Source organism: Balaenoptera musculus, chromosome 1 (genome assembly GCF_009873245.2).
Source record: "Balaenoptera musculus isolate JJ_BM4_2016_0621 chromosome 1, mBalMus1.pri.v3, whole genome shotgun sequence".
In the NCBI taxonomy this organism is placed as follows: Eukaryota; Metazoa; Chordata; class Mammalia; order Artiodactyla; family Balaenopteridae; genus Balaenoptera; species Balaenoptera musculus.
In genome coordinates, this window is record NC_045785.1 from 78,437,864 (window position 1) to 78,452,961 (window position 15,098).

The 15,098-nt window shown below is 37.4% G+C and overlaps 1 protein-coding gene across 1 annotated transcript in view; it reads right to left on the reverse strand.

Moving 5' to 3' along the window:
- Positions 1-495: 495 nt before the first annotated feature.
- Positions 496-15,098, reverse strand: part of LOC118899293 (golgin subfamily A member 6-like protein 6) — a 31,749-nt gene continuing 17,146 nt past the window's right edge. The window contains exon 10 of the mRNA XM_036860814.1: positions 496-606. Within this exon, the coding sequence (XP_036716709.1) occupies positions 496-606 (111 nt within the window). The remainder of the gene's footprint in view (positions 607-15,098) is intronic.

Consider the following 15,098-nt stretch of genomic DNA (forward strand, 5'->3'; position numbering starts at 1 on the left):
TTTTCATTCTTTTTTCTTTATTCTGTTCTGCAGCAGTGAATTCCACCATTCTGTCTTCCAGGACACTTATCCGTTCTTCTGCCTCAGTTATTCTGCTATTGATTCCTTCTAGTGTATTTTTCATTTCAGTTATTGCATTGTTCATCCCTGTTTGTTTGTTCTTTAATTCTTTTAGGTCTTTGTTAAACATTTCTTACATCTTCTCGATCTTTGCCTCCATTCTTTTTCCGAGGTCCTGGATCATCTTCACTATCATTATTCTGAATTCTTTTTCTGGAAGGTTTCCTATCTCCACTTCCTTTAGCTGTTTTTCTGGGGTTTTATCTTGTTCCTTCATCTGGTACATAGCCTTCTGCCTTTTCATCTTGTCTATTTTTCTGTGAATGTGATTTTTGTTCCACAGGCTGCAGGATTGTAGTTCTTCTTGCTTCTGATGTCTGCCGTCTGGTGGATGAGGCTATCTAAGAGTGGTTTAGTGGTTTAGTTCCTGGAAGGTTACTGTAGCTGCTTCAGAGGCTGATGGCTGATGGTACTCATGTAGTGGGCAACAGTGCTGCTCAGAAGTACAGTCAAGGCAAAGATCCATGAGCCATTCTTACAGTCAGCCTAGAAAGCATATTGCAGAGAGGGATTTAGGCATCCACTCTTCATTCGATAGCTCATTCACTATTTCTGCTATACTATATATAGCTAAATAGTAGGGCAAAAAAACATAACATTTGAAGACAATCTTAAGTTTAAACCTCAGCTTTGGTGTTTACAGTAACACCTCTCAGGGCTTTCTTTAGCTATTAAAAGAAGTGAATGATGCTGAGGACTTTTGCATCTATATTCATCAGAGATATTGACCTGTAGTTTTCTGTCTCTTTTTTTTTTTTTTGTACTGTTTTTGTCTGGTTTGGGTACCAAGGTAATAGTGGCTTCATAGAATGAGTTTTGTAGTGTTCCTTCTTTTACACTTTTTTTTGAGTAATTTGAGAATTAGGTTATTAACTCTTCTTTATATGTTTGGTAGAATTCCCCTGTGAAGCCATCTGGTCCTGGAATTTTTTTGCTGGAAGTTTTTTTTTTTTTTTTAATTACAAATTCAATTTCACTATAAGTGATCAGTCTGTTCAGATTGTCTATTTCTTCCTGACTCAGTCTTGGAAGGTTGTATATCTCTAGAAATTTGTGCACTTCTTCTAGATTGTCCAATTTGTTGCCATCTAACTGTTCATAGTATCCTCTTATGATTGTTTGTATCTCTGTGATATAAGTTGTTATTTCTCCTTTTTTGTTTCTTATTTTACTTGCTTGGGTCCTCTCTTTTTTTCTTGATAAGCCTGGCTAAAAGTTTATAAATTTTGTTTATCTTTTCAAAAAATCAGATCAAAGTTTCATTGATTTTATCTATTTTTTTAACCTCTATTTTATTTACTTCCAATCTGATCTTTATTTTTCTTTCTTTCTACTGACTTTGGACTTTGTTTTTCTTTTTCTAATTCTCTCAGGTAGTAGGTTAGGTTATTTGAGATTTTTCTTGTTTCTTGAGGAAGGCACGTATAGCTGTAAACTTCCCTCTTACAATATAAAATGGAGAAAAGATAACCTCTTCAATAGTGGTGCTGGAATGAAGCAACTGACAAAGGATTAATCTCCAAAATTTACAAGCAGCTCATGTGGCTCAATATCAAAAAAACAAACAACCCAATCCAAAAATGGGCAGAAGACCTAAATAGACATTTCTACAAAGAAGATATACAGATTGCCAACAAACACATGAAAGAATGCTCAACATCATGAATCATTAGAGAAATGCAAATCAAAACTACAATGAGATATCATCTCACACCAGTCAGAATAGCCAGCATCAAAAAATCTACAAACAATAAATGCTGGAGAGGGTGTGGAGAAAAGGGAACCCTCTTGCACTGCTAGTGGGAATGTAAATTGATACAGCCATTATGGAAAACAGTATGGAGGTGCCTTAAAAAACTAAAAATAGAACTACCATAAGACTCAGCAATCCCACTACTGGGCATATACCCTGAGAAAACCATAATTCAAAAAGAGTCATGTACCACAATGTTCATTGAAGCTCTATTTACAATAGCCAGGACATAGAAGCAGCCTAAGTGCCCATCAACAGATGAATGGATAAAGAAGATGTGGCACATATATACAATGGAATATTACTCAGCCATAAAAATAAACGAAGTTGAGTTATTTGTAGGGAGGTGGATGGACCTAGAGTCTGTCATACAGAGTGAAGTAAGTCAGAAAGAGAAAAACAAATACTGTATGCTAACACATATATATGGAATCTAAAAAAAATGGTCATAAAGAACTTAGGGGCAAGACAGGAATAAAGACGCAGACCTACTAGAGAATGGACTTGAGGACATGGGGAGGGGGAAGGGTAAGCTGGAACAAAGTGAGAGAGTGGCATGGACATATATACACTACCAAATGTAAAATAGATAGCTAGTGGGAAGCAGCCGCATAGCACAGGGATATCAGCTCGGTGCTTTGTGACCACCTAGAGGGGTGGGATAGGGAGGGTGGGAGGGAGGGAGACGCAAGAAGGAAAAAAAAAATAGTGGTGCTGGGAAAATTGGACAGCTCCATGTAAAAAAATGAGATTAGAACATTCTGTAACACTGTATACAAAAAATAAAAAAAACTCAAAATGGAATAGACCTAAATGTAAGATTGGAAACTGTAAAACTCCTAGAAGAAGACATGTATGGGGGTACTCTTTTACATAGAGCATAGCAATAGTTTTTTTTGGATCTGTCTCCTAAAGCAATGGAAATAAAAGCAAAGATAAACAAATGATATGACCCATAAGGAGTTAATATCCAAAATACATAAACAGCTCATATAACTCAACATCAAAAAAATAAACAACCTGATTGAAAAATGGGCAGAAGACCTGAATAGACATTTTTCCAAAGAAGATATACAGATGGCCAACAGGTACATGAAAAGATGCTCAGCACCACTAATCATCAGAAAAATGCAACTTAAAACCACAATGAGATATCACCTCGCACCTGTCAAATGGCTATCATTAAAAAGTCTACAAAAAACGTTGGCCAGGGTGTGGAGAAAAGGAGATTCTGGTATACTTTTGGTGAAAATGTAAATTGGTGCAGCCACTATGGAAAACAGTATGACAGTTTCTCAAGAAAACAAAAATAGAACTACCATATGATCCAGCTATCCCACTACTAGGTATATATCCAAGAAAATGAAAATATGGATTAGTAAATATACATGCACCCCAGTGTTCATAGCAGCATTATTTACAAAAGCCAAGATATGGAACAACCCAAGTATCCATCAACAGATGAATGGATAAAGAAGATGTGATAGATGATAGATAGATAGATAGATAGATAGATAGATAGATAGATAGATAGATAGATAGATAGATAGATAGATACACACACAATGGAATACTACTCAGCCATAGAAAAGAATGAAATTTTGCCATTTGCAACAATGTGGAAGGACCTGAAGGGTATTATGCTTAGTGAAATAACTCAGAGAAAGACAAATAATCTATGTTATCACTTACATGTGGAATCTAAAAAATAAAACAAATGAATGAATATAACAAAACTGAAGCAGCCTCACAGATATAGATAACATACTAGTGAGTACCAGTGGGGAGAGGGAAGGGGGGAAGGAGCAATACAGGGCTAGGTGTTAAGAAATACAAACTACTGTGTATAAAATAAATAAGTTATAGTTCCTCCTGAAGGGGTATAGATAACAATTGGATATATAGCTCTGAATTCTTCTACAGAAACTAAGACCCCCCCCCCACCCAGGTGGAGGATGGTGATTATGTGCTGACCACAAGCTTGTAGACCCCAGATTGGTTGAAACCAGAAGGTTGAGATTCCAGAGATATCACCCTGTTACCTCACTACCAACATATCAGAAGGATGTCACATACCCTGCAAATTTCACATTTAAAAACTCTTCCAGGAAAAGCATCAGAGAGTCCAAGCCTTTTGAGCAGGAGCCACCTGTTCTCCTTGCTTGGCCCTTGCAATAAACTTTCTCTGCTCTAAACTCCAGTGTTTGGTTTGTTTGGCCTGTGTCAGGCACAGTAACTTGAACAACGCTGACACTTACATCCTTGTTTTCTCCCCCTCTGCTCCAGAAGGCATTCAATGAATTTTTACAAACATGTGCATTTCCCCCTCTATCAAGAATTGGGGGTCATATGTTAAAATAATAAACCTTTGTTTTATCTTTTGATAATGTTATCCCAATACATATTTTGCTAGAAGAGGAAAGAGGCTGTGTGGAAACTCTTAAGAGTTCATATAGTGCCCAGATACTTTAGCTTTGGAAACCCTGTGGCAAAATGTACCACAAGATGACAGAGACATGCAGCTTAAATTGAATTACACATTTTGAATTACACCACTCTGTAATTAGTGAAGTTCCCAGCCAAGCAGCAGTTGCACATTCCTTGGAATTTTTCTGGCCAGTGAAAGACAATGTACCTCAGAGGAAGAGTGTGGTGTCTAAAGAGAATCTGCAGAAGCATTTTGGGAAAGTGATTTAATTATTGCTTGACCACTTTTCAAATTCTGCTATGGATTTAGATTTTCAAAATCAGGCTATTGTTTTGCTCATACAGAAAGACTTCTGATTTCCTAGGAATGAGCTTGTTGTAAAAGGAGCTCTTCCTTGCTTTCAGTTTCAATCTGAATTATGTTTATAGGAAATATCATTTCAAGTGGCCTTGAGTGACATAAGATATTATTTTTCTAGCTGGAAAACTTGTTATGCTAGAACATTTAAAAACTTAATGACTGTTCACCGTAAACTTACCCAATATTATATGTCAACTATATCTCACTAAAGCTGGGGGGGGAAAGCTATGACTGGAAGCGTGTGCAGTTTGGAGGGAGCAAGGGGAAGAACATTATATCTCAGAGTTCCAGCACCTCTCATTATCACTTTTCAAGAGCAAGTCTATGGCACTTAGCATTCTAACTCTCTTACAAACAGACTGTTAATTTTAGAAAACCCCAGATTGGTCTATCTGTAGGGCTGATGGCATAGCCTGGTATCATTTTTAGCAGTCTCCAATTCATTTTCACCCAGAAGTCATGGCGAGGTTTTTAAAACACAAAGTAAGTCAGGGCACTTTTCTGCACAAAATTCTTAGAAGCATGCATTCTCCATATGGAGGTTACAGGATCCTACATCATCCGGCTCCTGCCTGCCCCTCCCCTCCTCACGTGTTATCTCAGCTTCAGCATATGGACCTTCCTTCAGGTACCAGACACACCCAACTCTTCTCCAATCAGGAATTTTGTACACAAACTCTCCTTCTGTCTAGAATTTACTTCTCTCATTTCTTTCCTAATTGTGCTCTTACTAAAAATTCATCTGAACCCTCATTGTATCAGGGAAGGATTGCTGACTGACTAACCTAAACTGGGTCTCCTTTCGATACTTACTAATGGCACCCTTTGCACTGCTTATCAGAAAGTCAGATATTATATTTGTTTGTATAACTTGTTTTAATGTCTTCTTTATGAACTAAAAAAGTGCATGAGCAGGGACCACAGTTGTTATACTAACCACAGAATGCTCAATGCCGTTCCGATACCTCCCACCGTGCCCAGCACATGGTCAGTGGTCAATACATATTTACTGAGTGACTGAATGCAGTCACATTTAAAAGTGCCCACTTCGATGTCAGTCAGGACTATGTATGACTTTTGCTCTCTGCAGTGTAATCTTGTTAAAAAATATGGAAAATCCATCAGTAATATGCAAAACATAAATTGATGAAGGTGAGTCTTGCAAGTATTTGTTGCTCTTGTCATATCATCATTATCATCGTCCCCATCACTATCTGCATAAGGTTTGCCTTTGATGGTTCTGTGACTCAAAAGAAACCACTTTCTCTAAGAGATAAATGTATTTCTCAAAGCAAGGAACTTTAGGGATTTTACTTAGACTTGTTTTCTACTAATAGTGAGAGTTTCAGATTTTATTCTAGGCCCAGTTATTTACTTAATATCGTTCTTAATTTTTTAAAAAAGGACAAGATATTGAAAAAATTTAATAAAATAGGGCACACTTCCTTACCCATTAATAAAGCAACAAAAAACAGAGACCTGAGGAAGTACGGGTTTAGTGAATGGATTGAATCATGTTAGTTTTACATGCTACACAGAGAGTCAGGCAATTTAAACATATTTTAAGGCAAAGAAGACATCTTCTGTAGACATTTTTAAGTGGCCCCTTCCTCCATTCTTTTATTCAGCGCTTATGACCATTCAAACTCTGGAGCACCTATTATGAGATTGGGATGTGTTTGCATGAAGATACTTTTAATTATTCCAGCTCAGTATCTCCCAAAGGTGCTGATTTTGCCCCTGTGTGACATTTGGCAATGTCTGGAGACATATTTGCTTCTCATAACTGGTTAGTCTTCTTCTCAGGAAATTTCCCTTGACTGAACAGGAACTACTTTGCCCAAATTGGATGGCCCACAGACAATGCCTGACATGGGGTGCAGATGCCCAGTCCTTTCCTTCAAGGAGAGATCAACTCTGGTGCTCTTTGTGTTACAGAGATCCCATGGGACCAACTTGAAGCCAGTTTCCACCTGAGACTGCAGCCTTTTTCATTCTTACTTTCTTGCCCTCTCCTGCTTCCCTCAGACCCCTTCTACTGAAAGCACTTCCGCAATAAGTCACTTGCATAAAACTACGTCTCTCAGTCTCTGCTTCTAGGCAATCTGACCTAAGGTTTAAAAATCCTGCTTTGTGGTTTAGTATATGTAAACTTCATGAAAAGTTCCAAGTGTGTTTTCAAAGAATGAGTGTTCTACAGTTGTTGGGTGCAGGTGCTACATTAACACATTAAGCCAAGTTTGTTCATCATGTTTTTAAAGCATTTTTTAAATTTACTGACATTTTTGGTGTTTCATTTTTTGAATTACTGAGATCTGTTAAAATCATTTTTATACTCATGATATGGAAATTAAAAGCTTTCTCTGTTCTTTAATTACAAGTGAAAATATTCATACTTAAATTATCAAACTCAAAGTTATTCACTTTTACCCTCCTCCAAAATAATTCAAAGACTTTAGAACACTCGAACTGTATCTGCACCCTTTCTGAATGTTTTAATCTTAATTCTATCTTCTTATTTTTTAATCCCAGCATACAGTATGATGTTTAGTGTAGTCAATATTTATTGATTGTTTCACATATCAACTGCTGTCTTGCATCTTCATTTGCTTTTATACTTCAGGTTTCCTATTTTGGATCTCTATACTTTTGCCTAAAGTAAAATATTACAACTTCCGTTAGAGTTGATCTGCTCCCACCGAAATATATGACAGTTCTAGTTGCTCCACAAACTCACCGATATTGAGCAGTCTTCTCAGTTTTAGCCATTCTGATGGGTATGTAGTGCTGGCTAATTGTGGTTTAATTTGAATAAATATGTTGAATGTTTGATCTTGTTCTTATTGGCCATTTATATATCTTCTTTTGTGAAGTGTCTGTTCAAGACTTTTGCCCATGTCTTAAATTAATAGATTTTATTTTTTAGAGCTATTTTAGGTTTTCAGGAAAGTTGAGTAGGAATACAGAGAGTTCCCACATAACCCCTCCCCCAATGACAAAGAGGCCCTCCTTCAACAAACATTAGTGATGCTCCCTCTGAGTTCTCCTCTCTTCTCAACTAGGACTTGATCTTTGTCCCTGTTCTTGGCTTGCCTAGCCCAACTTTAATAAGAATCCCGCTAGGTTAGTTTATCAAGATTTCCCCACTCCTGATATCTGATCAAACTCCTCATCACCCACTCTTGATGCTATGGACTGAATGCTTGTGTTCCCCCAAGACAGAATTTGGTATCAAGAAGTGAGGTGCTAAAGTTTAGCAAATACCTACAAACGTGGAATCAGCTTTGGAACTAGGTAAGGGATAGAGGCTGGAAGAGTTTTGAAGTAGATGCAAGAAAAAGCCAATATTGCCATGAAGAGAACTAGAAAGGTGATTCTGGTGAGAACTCAGACAGAAATGAGGAACATGCTATTCAAATCTGGAGGAAAGATAATCTTTTTTATAAAGTGACAAAGAACCTCCCAAATGTGTTCATTTTCTAATATGTGGTAGAAGGTAGATGAAACTGGATATTTAGCTGAGGGGATTTCTAAGAAAATTCTTGAGAGAGAGGCTTGGTTCCTTCTAACTGCTCATAGTAAAATGTGAGTAGAGAGAAAGTAATGAAGATGCAATTGTTAAGGAAGAGGAACCAGAAGGCAAAGATTTGGAAAATTCTCAGGCTGACCATATTACAAAAAATAAGAAAATGTGTTCAGTAGATAATAGTAAGGATGTGGTGGCAGACAGACCATTTGATAAGAAAATCACTGTGTGTGAACCATGAATTTAATTAGCCATCTCAACAAAAGGCAAAGATAGAGATGAGACAATACCCACAGAAAGGCTGCCAGCTGGAACTACAGGAAAAAGAGAAAACGGGATGAAAGGAAGAAAGACTGTTGGACTTCTTAGACTCAAGAGAACTGGACCATAGAGCCATTCTTCTGCTAATATGTGCTATTCTTTAAGACAAGGGAAGAAGAACCCCAAATGCAATTCAGAGATCATCAGGGCTGCCACTTCTACCACAAGCACAGAGTGCATGGACATGTTGGGTAGGGGTACGGGGCTGCCTTTATTTTGATTTCAAAGGGTGGGGGAAATGCCCAGCAGAGAAATTTATAGCAACATGACTTCCAACCCACAGAGCCACAGGCACCTGACCCCTACCAGGCAGACCCTCAACCACACAACCCTCACCAGGCAGAATTGTGGAGGTTGGTTAATGCCCCAGTGAGTCCTGGGGCAGGACTCTGCCCCAATAAATATAGAAGGCAGAACATTGAGAAAAAGAGGATTATTCTTGTGCCTTAAGATCTAGTAGAGCTTGCCTTGCTAGGATTTAGGTTTGCTTGGGACATTCTCACCTTCCTTCTTTCTTTCCTATTTTTCCCTTTTGGGATGGAATGTGTATCCGTATGCTATTTGTCCATGCCCCACCATTGTATTTGGGAAATATATAACTTATCTGGTTTAACGGGTTCACAGTTAGAGAATTTTGCCTCAGGATGATTTTTACCTCAAATTCCTACACATATCTGATTTAGATGATACTTTGATAAGACTTTGCACTTTAGATTTTAGAGTTGATGATGGAATGTGTTAAGACTTTTGAGACTGTTGGGATAGAATGAATATACTTTGCATGTGTAAAGGACATGAATTTGGAGGGGTCAGGGATGGAACGCTCTGGACTTCATGTTTGTGTCCCTCCAGAATTCACATGTTAAAGCCTAAATTCCCAATGTAATAGTATTTGGAGGTGGGGTTTTTTGGAAGTAATTAGATCATAGGGTGGAATCTTCATGAATGGAATTATGCCCTAATAAAAAGAATGAAACGTGGGATCTCTCTCTACTTTCTGCCATGTAGGGATACAATGAGAAAACAGGTATTTACAAACTACGAATTAGGCTTCCACCGGACACAGGATCTGTCAGCACCTTGATCCTGAACTTCCCAGCCTCCAGACTGTGAGAAATTAATTTCTGTTGTTTAAGCCACCCAGTCTATAGTATTTTTGTTATAGCACCCCAAACTGACTAAGTTTCTTAGTGTTTAAGTCCTTGGCCTGTCCTAACAAGAATCCTATTAAGCCAGTTTAGCAAGAATTTCCCTACCTTTGTCTTTTAGTAATTTTCCATCTACTGACTCCCTAACTCAGCTTCTCAGCTATATATGCCCAGCTGGCTTTGCTGTATTTGGAACTGAGCTCAATCTTTTTTCTCTATTGCAACAGCCTTGACTCCTATTGCAATAATCTTGAATAAAGTCTTTCTTACCATTTTAACAAGTGTTGGTGTAATGTTTCTATTACAGTCTTGTGCTGCATCTCATATAAGATCAGATTCATCATTGTACACCCAGAACTATCACCTTGTGCTCCAGGTATAAACCTGTTAATACTATGTCTTCATTCCTGACTGATTGATAGGGGATCCATTAGTGAGTTTGACTCCTGATCCAGTGCTCCAGATGTTAGCACAGTAAGAACAGATTTTTGATTCTTAACCGTCTGTGTATGGTCTTCAAAGTGCATTAGAATCCCAGACTTCTATGATCTAGGACATGAGAGCTTCTCAGTTGACTGAAAACCCCCCTTCTTGAATCCCTGCTGACTACTTTTATCTTAGAGAAAGCCTGGAGCAAAAAGGTTCCAAGATCAGTCCTTCAGACCCTGAAACCCTTCTTGGACTTCCCAAAACACAATCCCCTACACCCCATCCTCCAGTGCCTCCATACTCCCCTCTCCACTCTCCATTTTCCTTCCCTTCTCAAAATGCTCTCCTGCTTTTCAGTATACCTCAACAATAAATGTATTGGATTTTCACCTTCTGTAGATGACGCTCAAGCCACTCCCAATCAGGACCAAACTGAGAAGTAACATTTAAACTTTGAGCTTTGATCAGATTCCATGACTAAAGATTTCCCCAAGTCCCAAAATGCAAGAGAGAAATTTACTGAACAATTCATGGGGTGTTGGGTGCTTACTCTCTGAGACTCCCTTAACATATTAAATTATCCACTTATTTGTGGATATGCCTTTCTCTGGTTTACGAAAGCTAAATGGACAATGATCTTGGAAGACCTTAAGGGACTTCAAACCACTGCTGAGTCCAGTCAGAGAGTAAGGGAATTAAAAAAAAATTTTAGAAGCCATTCCAAGTTTTATGCTCTTAAAATTGATTGGACATGTATTCAAAATTGTAAACAACTAAAGGATGAAACTGTGCTAAATTATCACCAGCAATTAGACACTACTTGGAAAGAGCAGTGAAAGCTTGAACTTACCATATAGCCTTCACTTTAGCCACAATTTTCTAAATGTTCTAAGACTTAAGCTTCATGACACTACCAAAAAAAGTCTATGTTTAAAATGCTGAGATGTATGAACTTCAGACAGTATCTCAGCACTGTGAGAGTTATATTTCTAAAAAATAAATAAATAAATAAGAAAAATTTAAACAAAGACAGGACCCCCAAAACCAGCCTCCATTGACCAGGATACTTGCTAGTATTACAAAGAAAAAGTCCATCGGGTTTGGGAATGTCCATTCCTCAGAAAGAAAGAAAAGACCCAAGTAACCTCTTCACAGGAGGAATACTAACTCAGGTCTGAGGAAGCAGACATTCCATACCCTGAATTCCCAATAAACTCACAAGATACTATTACCCTGTGAGTTGAAGGGCGTCCTACCATATTTCTTATCAATATTTCTGTGATACATTTCACCCTGAACACTCCTTCATCCCCCAGCCACTTCAAATTCATCAAACATTGCCAATGGTGGGCTCTGACAATTTGCCTCCCAGTCCCTCATTATCTTTATAGGATCCCTTCAGGCACAACACAATGTTCTTTTTAGACAAACTACCCCAATAATTTCATGAACTGGGGTGTTAAACTTTATTATGACCCTGAAGGACTTCTTTCACAAGTCCCCTATTCATTTCCCTCACACCTATTTCCTCTAATGGCTTTGCCTGACTTCCCAAAGTTTTTCTGTCCTCTTCAACCTAATACCTATCTTACTGAGGACTTAAGTAAATTAGTGGAAGTATTTCTCCTGTTTGTAGACAAGGAATTCCACTAATATCTGGCATTTATGGGGTGCAGAACCCCATAATAAAGTGCTATAACATGTAGAGGTAGATCTCTACATGCCCCTCCTTAAGATTCCCCAACATAATTTAACATCAGAGGGACCTGAGGGGCTCTGCCCAATAATTCAGGGACTACTAGATAAGGCACTTCTTTTTCCTACTTCTAGCCCATGCAACACTTCCATTCTGGCTGTTAAGAAGCCAAATGGAAAGGGGTACTGGCTATTCCAAGACCTGAGAAGTAACATTTAAACTTTGATAGTATTTCGAGGTGGGGTTTTTTGGAAGTAATTAGATCATAGGGTGGAATCTTCATGAATGGAATTATGCCCTAATACAAAGAATGAAACGTGGGATCTCTCTCTATCTATCTATTAATAGATTCCCCTTCAAATTGTTTCCCTTCCTACATACTTCAACCTTCAATCCACCGTTGTCAGACTTTCCCCTTCCCACTCTAGCCCTTAAACTCTCTACTGTCACTTGAGCTTTAGGATTTTTTCCTCCAGCTGGGGCTCTTGAGAAATGCAGGAACCCCAAAAGCAACTAAAAGAGGCTGAAAAGACTAATTGAAATAGAATGGATATTTAAACACCCAGACAGCTTCTTGGTGTCTTCTTAGTCCCTCTTCCAAAATTTAGTTTATGGTCTCCATAAGATTACATATCACAGCAAAAGAAAAAACTTACAAGTGTCCTTCAACAACTTTCACTGCATTTCACAAATTTTGGTAAGTTGGATTTTCATTTCATTTAACACATTTTAAATTTTCTCTTGACACTTGTTTGACCTATGTATAATGTCGAAGTGTGTTGTTTAATATCCAGATATCTTTTCAGATATCTTTCTGTTATTGGATTCTAGTTTAATTCCACTGTGGTTTGAGACATACATTGTAACATTTCTTTTCTTTTAAATTTGTTAAAGCCCATAATGCGGTCTATCTTGGTGAATGTTGCATGTGAGCTTGAGAAGAATGTGTCTTCCAGTGTTTTTTGGTATTCTATAAATGTCAATTACATCCTGTGGGTTCAAAAGACAAAAATCAATCAATGTAATATACCACATTAATAGAATAAAGAAAAAAGTGATCATCCAATTGGTGCACAAAAATCTTTGACAAAATTTATGAACATTTCTAGAAGAAAAAACAACCTAGGAATAGAAGAAAACTTCCTCAATATAATAAAAATTATGTATGAAAAATCCACAGCTACATAAAACTCAGTGGTGAAAGAATGAAACATTTTCCCCTAAGATAAGGAACAAGAAAAGAATGCCCACTTTTGCAAACTCTATTTAACATAGTTTTGAGAGTACTAGCCAGTGCAATAAAACAAGAAGAAAATGGATTCAAAATTGAAAAAAAAAGAAGTAAAATTCATCTGTTAAGAGATGACATAATCTTACTGTAGAAAATCGTTAAGATTTTACCAAAAAAGCATTAGAAAAAATATACAAATTCAGAAAAGTTTGAGGATACAAAATGAACACTCAAAAATTAGTTGCACTTTTACACACTAACATGAAATTCAAAAAAATTAAGAAAGCAATCTCATTTAAAATAGAATCAAAAAGAACAAAGTACTTAAAAATAAATTGAACCAAGAAGGTAAAAAACTTTTCACTGAGAACTACAAACATTGCTCAAAGACATTAAATAAGACATAAATAAATGAAAAGACAGCCATGTTCATCAGCTGGAAGTTTAAATATTGTTAAGAGGTCAGTACTACCCAGCACCATCTACAGATTCCATGCAATCCCTATCAAAATCACAATGATTATTTTTGCAGAAAAAAAAAAAACTCATCCTAAAATTCATAGGGAATTTTGATTGTCCAAAATAGACAAAGAAAAAAAATCTTGAAAAAGAAGAACAAAATTGAAGAGATCACACTTCCTGATTTAAAATCTTACTACAAAGCCACTGTAATCAAAGCAGTTATAGCAGCAAGGGAAAAGCAAAAAATAATATACAAAGAAATACCCATAAGGTTGTCAGCTGATTTTTCAAGGGAAAAACTTCAGGCCAGAAGGGAGTAGCACAATATACTTAATGTGATGAAAGGGGAAAACCTACAACAAAGAATACACCACCCAGCAAGGCTCTCATTCAAATTTGATGAAGAAATCAAAAGTTTTACACACAAGCAAAGGGTAAGAGAATTCAGAACCACCAAATCAGCTTTACAGCAAATCCTAAAGGAACTTCTCTAGGCAGAAAAGAAAAGGCCACAACTAGAATCAAGAAAATTATGAATGGGAAAGCTCACCAGTAAAGATAAACATAAAGTAAAGGTAGGACTCTCACCACTATTATTCAACATAGTTTTGGAAGTTTTAGCCACAGAAATCAGAGAAGAAAAAGAAATAAAAGGAATCCAATTCAGAAAAGAAGAAGTAAAACTGTCACTGTTTGCAGATGACATGATACTACACATAGAGAATCCTAAAGATGCCACGAGAAAACTACTAGAGCTAATCAATGAATTTGGTAAAGTTGCAGGATACAAAATTAATGCACAAAAATCTCCTGCATTTCTATACACTAACAACAAAAGATCAGAAAGAGAAATTAAGGAAACACTTCCATTTACCACTGCAACAAAAAGAATAAAATACCTAGGAATAAACCTACCTAAGGAGATAGAAGACCTGTATGCAGAAAGCTATAAGACACTGATGAAAGAAATTAAAGACGATACAAACAGATGGAGAGATATACCGTGTCCTTGGATTGGAAGAATCAATATTGTCAAAATGAGTATACTTTCCAAGGCAATCTATAGATTCAGTACAATCCCCATCAAATTACCAATTGCATTTTCACAGAACTAGAACAAAAAAATTTTTGATTTGTATGGAGATACAAAAGACCCCAAATAGCCAGAGCAACCTTGAGAAAGAAGAACAGAGCTGGAAGAATTGGGCTCCCTGACTTCAGACTATACTACGAAGCTACAATAATCAAAACAGTATGGTACTGGTGCAAAAACAGAAATATAGACCAATGGAACAGGATAGAAAGCCCAGAAATAAACTCACACACCGGGGCTTCCCTGGTGGTTCAGTGGTTGAGAATCTGCCTGTCAATGCAGGGGACACGGGTTCAAGCCCTGGTCTGGGAAGATCCCACATGCCGTGGAGCAATTAGGCCCGTGAGCCACAATTACTCAGCCTGCGCGTCTGGAGCCTGTGCTCTGCAACAAGAGAGGCCCGATAATGAGAGGCCCGCGCACCACGATGAAGAGTGGCCCCCACTTACCGCAACTAGAGAAAGCCCTCACACAGAAGTGAAGACCCAACACAGCCATAAATAAATAAATAAATAAATAAATAAATAAACC